Raw genomic sequence first — 7,059 nt, forward strand, 5'->3', positions numbered from 1 at the left:
AAGATAAAAACTAAAAGTCCAAGTGTTTGCTTACAAAATTTAGTTTTTTCATTAACCCAACATAAGTAAACTATCACATATGCATTGGAAAGCAAAACTAACCTATTGGAAGTGAATTGTCAGACATGTATCAAAATGTCCACATTGCTATACGTTGGGTTTAATAAAGGCAGTGTTTAGCTCTTAAGACACAGAATACACAGAACACCCATGGTCATTTTGCAATGGCAAAACTAGCCCTCTACATCAAAGTGTAATGATGGCCAGTTTGAGCACTTTAGAATCAAATTTACTCTCAGCCTTGAGTCTCTTGCAACCTCTGTCCGATTGCCTTTACTATCTTTATCCAGTTGTCCTATAGGAGCATATTGCTTTAGCACACATAGTAGCTGCCTGACTACAATGTGCAATTAAGGATCCTTATTTCTCAAGAGTTCCTATTTCATGTAAGACCCATTTTACCCAAAACTATAAATTGCAGAGAAAGGTAACTGGAGAGATAACACCCATTAACTCTCATCTGCTTATTTAAGGCAAAATTCATGTGCATCAGTCCTTAAAAATGCCAGCTCTAATGCCCATAAACAAGGTGCCACCCTGCTTTTTCAAGCTTAAATTTTCAGCTGCTAGGGCAAAGGGGTTTTGAGGCTGGAAAGGGAAAAACCCCATAGACCACTTTGCATGAACACCCAGGGAATTTTCCTGCAGGCCAGAGTTTGTGCATTCAAGAGCCAAAAGCCTTAATGATATTTTGCCATTATTTTCAATACCCACAACTCATTAAAATCTTTTAAAGTTACACTTGGTAAAATATCATTTGGTCAGACTCTAGATGAAATGAATAAGGGCAATGATCCAGTTAGTTGAACTTAAAGGTCCAGTTGATTTCAATAGGCATAAAGCACATGGCACAACTTCCAAACCTTGAATTGAGTTTTATAAATGTCTTTACGTTTGCTAGAATGCACCCTAAAATTGCTGGTAGAATTTTAAATCTGGAATATTTGTGATAACTACCAAAAGCAGGACCCAAATATCCATTACTCCAATCCATCAGAGCTGAAGCTAAGAGAATATGAAGTTTAACTACAGAAAAGCAAGGACATTCAATTTGGATGCCACACCCCATGCCTAAAAATTTACTGGAGGTGGAAAAAATAACAAGTAATTTGTATAACAAGGACTACTTTTAATAATAGAATTTGATCACCTTCAATGCTGTCAAGTCAACCAACATAAGCTATAGTATAGTGTAATACTTACTAGTGTCCAGTGTTCCTCAGAAAACAGGACAACTCACTAAAGCTATCTGAAGCTAGAACTGCTAGTTGAACACAGTTTTTAATGTCCAATTTTGGCCCCTTTGTAGCAAGGCTCTCAATCTTACTCGTTTGGCACAGCACCTAGAACCTGGTTGTTGGTGTTGATCTATGCTGTGTACTGGAAGCTGGTTCTACTCAAGGAATCACAAAGGGGTGGAGAGCATGCTGTTTTCACACGAATTATTAATTCATGATCTATTTTTGGAAAAAGTTTACCAATTTCATGATCTTGAATGACTAGCCTGGGGATCAAGTAAAAATCTAGCCTCTCATTTCATAGCCTACTACAATTCTTAGCAAAATACTATTGAGAAAACCTTAGTGACTTTAGTCATGTTAATCCATAACATTCCAATTTACATTACAAATATTCTACCAGAAGCAAAGCTTCCAACTTGTGTGGTAAACTGTAAGGTAAGAACGCAAAGCTTTAATCAAACCAGCAACAGTTAAAAGTAGTCACTGAAACTTCAAAGCTTAACACATCTACACTATCATCTTGGAACAGAAGAAACCAGCTACCAACTATGTGTGCTTTGCTTAAATAAGAAAATGACAGATTTTAAACCTGTAATCCTAAAAATTTAGTAGGCTTAAGCATGCCTAAACACTGCAGAAAATTTAGCTACTCAACTCCTTGATCCCAGCTCAATTCTAGGTGAATATTGGCAAAGGTAAGAAGTTCAGAAGGCTTTTCCACCCTAGCCTTTTGTGTGTTGCAATGTTTTAAAATATTAACATACCAGTATCAGGGATCAAGTAATTCCTTTTTACCTTTGAACTTTGCAATAGGCCCAAGTCTATTACCAAGTATCCAAAGTGTAACTATTAGCCCCAAAGAACACAGAGACTTTGCATTAAACTTTGTTTTAATGGTCTCAAAATTTGTGACAGATTTTGGTCAAGTTGTTTCCATTTAAAAAAGGTTACTGATTTTAAAAACTAATAACTTAAGAACTGCCACGAAACAAATGGTCCACAAACATTCCTTTCCTTCTGAAGCTTTTACGATGCATTGTAATCATTAACCAGTCTTTTACTATTAAACTTAAATGGCCAATTGAGACAAACAGTTCTGAGACCATGCTTCCACCACTGATTAAGACTGGGGTGGCAGATGTACAGAATTTTCATTTAGCCTTCTGAGCTTTCTGGGCAGACTTTGTGACCTTGCCAGCACCAGCTGCTTTCTTGTCGACAGCCTTGATGACACCAACAGCAACGGTCTGTCTCATATCACGCACAGCAAAGCGACCTAGGTGTGAAGAAGAGAGTTAACAACCAAGAAACCTTCAAAGAAAGACACTACATCCTATGGGCAATTATAAAATGAAAACACACTTTTCCATTTAAGATGAGCAAAGTGCAAAAAGTAATTACTCAGACGCTAACATGAGTTGTATCAAATTGCTATCTGAAACCGATCCAAGAATATAGAACGGTATACAAATTTAGTAACAGCTACTCCAAAACTAACCCTGCCCTGATAAACAAGTTAGGACTAAAATGGCTGCTTACCCAGAGGAGGATAGTCAGAGAAGCTCTCCACACACATGGGCTTCCCTGGAATCATGTCAACGATGGCAGCATCTCCAGATTTCAGGAATTTGGGACCATCTTCCAGCTTCTTACCAGAACGACGATCAATCTTCTCCTTCAGCTCAGCAAACTTGCAGGCAATATGAGCAGTGTGGCAATCCAGCACAGGGGCATAGCCAGCACTAATTTGGCCAGGATGATTCAAAATGATAACCTATGGAATAGTTCAAAGAAGAGAAATCTGCATCTAGCTGCGTACAGTAACTTTAATTCCCATCTAGCTGCATATAAGCTGAAATTGACCAAATTAAGAATTGCTAAATACCTGTGCTGTGAACCCAGCAGCTTCCATTGGTGGATCATTTTTGCTGTCACCAGCAACATTACCACGACGGACATCTTTAACAGACACGTTCTTTACGTTGAAGCCAACATTGTCACCAGGCAGAGCTTCACTCAGAGCTTCATGGTGCATCTCCACAGATTTTACTTCAGTTGTAACATTAACTGGGGCAAATGTTACAACCATGCCTGGTTTCAGGATACCGGTTTCCACACGACCAACTGGAACAGTACCAATCCCTTAAGGAAAGAAATATAAAGTTTACATTCATGGCATTACACTTATACTTCACCTACAGAGAAAGAAACAGGAATGGAACAGTGTCACGTGTGGGGAAGTTCAAGTGGATGGGATGGCACAGCTACGCACAGAAATGAACTTCCAGTGCCATCTACATTTTTGGAAATGCAAGTTCAATTAAATTATTACCTAATATGAAAGCTTTACTTTGTAGGCACTAGTCCCTCCGATAACACAATATAAAATTCTTAAAGTACATACCACCAATTTTGTAGACATCCTGAAGTGGCAGACGCAGTGGCTTGTCAGTTGGACGAGTTGGTGGCAAGATAGAATCCAGAGCTTCCAGCAGTGTAGTTCCGCTAGCATTGCCATCCTTACGGGTCACTTTCCATCCCTTAAACCAGGGCATCTGCAAAAAGGGGGGGAAATGCAACATGTTACTTTTCTACGAAAGCTCTATAAGCAGTTTTTAGTTATTTTCTGGTGATAACTGAACATAAAGTTTTCTGACAAGAATATTGCACAAGTTTTGAACTTTAGCATATAGATTTTGTTAAACATGTGTTGCCAGCCAAATGGGCCGGGTATAAATAATAATTTTTTATTATTATTATTATCATCATCATTTCCTCATTGCTGCAGAAATCAGATGAGCAGCTATTAAAACCTTACATTTATTGTTCTTTTCAAATTCCAAAATTATTTGAATTGTAGTCTCACAATTCTTGACGAGCATTATTACTTACATTAGAGCTGGGCTCCAACATGTTGTCTCCATTCCAGCCAGAAATTGGCACAAAAGCCACTGTATCAGGATTGTAACCAATTTTCTTGATGTATGTGCTGACTTCTTTGACAATTTCCTCGTATCTCTTCTGGCTGTAAGGTGGCTCGGTGGAATCCATTTTGTTAACACCAACGATGAGCTGTTTTACACCCAGTGTATATGCCAGAAGGGCATGCTCACGGGTCTGCCCGTTCTTGGAGATACCTGCTTCAAATTCACCAACACCAGCCGCAACAATCAGGACAGCACAGTCGGCCTTTAGGAAAAATATGTAATAATTTATTTATACTGTTTTAATCATCATACAGTATTTAGTTCTTATTATAGTCAAAATGGTAAACTGTTTGCTCACCTGGGAGGTACCAGTAATCATGTTTTTAATGAAGTCTCTGTGTCCAGGGGCATCAATGATAGTGACGTAGTATTTGCTTGTTTCAAACTTCCAAAGAGAAATATCAATGGTGATACCACGTTCACGTTCTGCCTTCAGCTTGTCCAACACCCAGGCGTACTTGAAGGAGCCCTTACCCATCTATTTAAAGGGGGAGAAAAATGGCATTAATGTCTCTTGCACTAAACATACAGTAATGAACACATTAACTGAATCTGTTTCTAAATATAGCACACTTCCATGCTCTGAAATATAATATACAAGCTATGTTTAGCAAATTGCACTTGGCAGAAGCGGTGAAAGATTTCACACCTACTTTGCTTACTTAACCCACTGACACGCTAATCCACCATAACCTAATATACACAATATGAACTGTTCAAACTTTTATCACCTAGTTTCTTCTGCAAGAATTTCATAGAATTTAGTTCTATGGAAACAGTTGTTTCAACACAAACTAGGAATAAGACGCAAGCTGCCCACACCTCAAAGGAATCAATTTCACAGGATCCTTCCAATGTGGCAAAAGTTACATAAATTCAAAAGTTAATGTCAGCTTTACAGCGGAAAAAATGTGTCTCGTAAAGCTGTCTTTCTGCACCCATTTAAAATTGAAAACTGACAATTGTTTCCAAAGACAAACGCACCTCAGCAGCTTCCTTCTCAAATTTCTCAATGGTCCTCTTATCAATTCCACCACATTTGTAAATCAGGTGACCGGTGGTGGTGGACTTGCCAGAGTCGACGTGTCCGATGACAACGATGTTGATGTGGGTCTTTTCCTTTCCCATTTTGGAATGTTAGTAGATGGTTCTCTTGCTCTTCAGATAAAGCACCTTGGAGGTGTGGGGGAAAAGAGGAATGTAAAAAACAACCACCAGTTTTTATAAAAAGAAAATGCAGTTAAAGCAGAACCCCCTAGTGGAGAGGAGCGTTAACAACACGAGTAGAAGACGCCATGCGGGCTGGCCGTCCAAGGCCGGTTATCTGCTCCCTTTGATTGAAGGGATCGAGGCCGAAACTAGGCCCAAGCCAGCTCCACCCACCGCGGGAGGGCGCGAGAGGGGGACGGCGACTACGACGAGGCTAACTTGGGCTAGAATTCCCCTCATAAACTGTTCTCAAGACCCTACCGCGTCGTGGCCATTACAGAATATAAGGAAAGAGGGAGGGTTTTTTTAGGCGGGGAAGAGAAGGGCGGCTCCCACTCCTTTGTGTCGTAAGCCAAGCGAGCACGAGCCCGGGTTGGGCCGGGGAGGGGGATGAGTAAGGAAGAGCGAAGCGTGCCGAAGGTTCGCGTATTGGGGGGGCGGCGGGGTCTCCGGTGAGGAGCGGTAGTTGAGCCACTCGTTGGCTGGCACGCGCGCCCCGCCCGCCCTCCATTTTGTGACGGCAGCAGCGGCGGCGGCCATTTTTCCCCCTCTTCCTTCTAAGCGGAAAGCGGGGGAAAGGGCCGAGAAATGGGGCCTCTTGTAGGTAACAAGATCAGAGGATGTTCCGTCGTGTGTCACGGGGCCAGAACTAAAGTAAGAGTACAGTCGAAGAGGCCGCTATGGGAAAGCGGGGCTGTTTTTTAAAGATAATCATGGGGGCACACCTGCCACGACCGCAGCCGGCGCCCCCATCCCGCCCCACCGAGGATGCCGCGTTTCTCCCCGAAGGGAACACGACACGTGTTTTCGGAACCCTCCCTCCTTCCTTCCCTGGCACACTGAGGAGAACGGATGCTCTCCTCGGACTCCCCTCCCCCACCCCACACGAGACACACAATCCCCCCCCCATTCCACACACACCGGGGCATTGTTATTTTTTGAGGGGGGGCGGACTCAGGGGTGGAGGAACCCATTTGGGTCGCGGCCAAGGCAACTGGGCATGCGCATGCACACTTCCCCACCATCGCCCGCCCCCGGCTTCAAACCGCCGCTGTCCCTCTCTCCCTCGGCCCCCCTACCCGTCGCCAGGAACGGCTCTCGGCCGTGCGAGGACCACGTGGGCTTCCCTCAGTCCCCGCCCCCTCCCAGGCCTGGGCCTATGAATGCGGCCCGCCCGAAAGCCAGCTTACCTCTGAAGCAGCGGCAAACCCGTAGCGAAAAAGGCAGAAGCCGAGAGCGGCGCCCTTTATATAGTTTGAGCCGGGAGGGCGGTGGCCTGAGGGACACGTCACGGCTCCCAGCGTTCCATTCGCTGCTTCTCGGCTCCCCCGCCCTTCGCCCTCCCGCCCCGCACGCCTCCCCTCGAGAGCTGCGTCTAGGGAGAGGGGCAAAACACCCTCTCTTTCACCGAAACGTAACTTTCTATTGAATCGTCCCTCTCCCCTCTCGAAGTCGCATTTCGTGTGCGGAGGGCGTTGAGAGTTTGGAGACACGCCCTCTTCCCTCCTGCAATGCCAGAGTTGGGTTGAGCGGGTCAGTCCAGCTTTCAGCAGTCCCAGCCC

The 7,059-nt window shown here is 43.6% G+C and overlaps 1 protein-coding gene across 2 annotated transcripts; it reads right to left on the reverse strand.

Moving 5' to 3' along the window:
- Positions 1-2,173: 2,173 nt before the first annotated feature.
- EEF1A1 (eukaryotic translation elongation factor 1 alpha 1) lies at positions 2,174-7,059 on the reverse strand. 2 transcript variants are annotated; one of them, XM_083730562.1, is made up of 8 exons: positions 6,688-7,059; positions 5,273-5,461; positions 4,587-4,766; positions 4,194-4,490; positions 3,706-3,856; positions 3,187-3,443; positions 2,841-3,075; positions 2,174-2,577 (listed from the first exon to the last, which is right to left on the reverse strand). In XM_083730562.1, the coding sequence occupies exons 2-8, from the start codon at positions 5,414-5,416 to the stop codon at positions 2,453-2,455; spliced, it is 1,389 nt and encodes a 462-aa protein (XP_083586688.1). In that variant the 5' UTR covers positions 5,417-5,461; positions 6,688-7,059; the 3' UTR covers positions 2,174-2,452. The 2 variants fall into 2 exon arrangements, with proteins under 2 accessions (XP_083586688.1, XP_083586689.1); XM_083730563.1 differs by lacking the exon at positions 6,688-7,059 and adding an exon at positions 5,717-5,920.

Source organism: Podarcis gaigeae (genome assembly GCF_964106915.1).
Source record: "Podarcis gaigeae genome assembly, chromosome: 3".
Taxonomy (NCBI): Eukaryota; Metazoa; Chordata; class Lepidosauria; order Squamata; family Lacertidae; genus Podarcis; species Podarcis gaigeae.

What these genes read in the sequence shown, in the direction of transcription:
- EEF1A1 (XM_083730562.1), bottom strand. Translation starts at nt 5,416, where the DNA reads ATGGGAAAGGAAAAGACCCACATCAACATCGTTGTCATCGGACACGTC. An exon ending in TGATTACTGGTACCTCCCAG is followed by an intron (nt 4,491 to 4,586) that starts GTGAGCAAACAG and finishes TTTTTCCTAAAG; the next exon opens with GCCGACTGTGCTGTCCTGAT. An exon ending in GGATGTCTACAAAATTGGTG is followed by an intron (nt 3,444 to 3,705) that starts GTATGTACTTTA and finishes TCTTTCCTTAAG; the next exon opens with GGATTGGTACTGTTCCAGTT.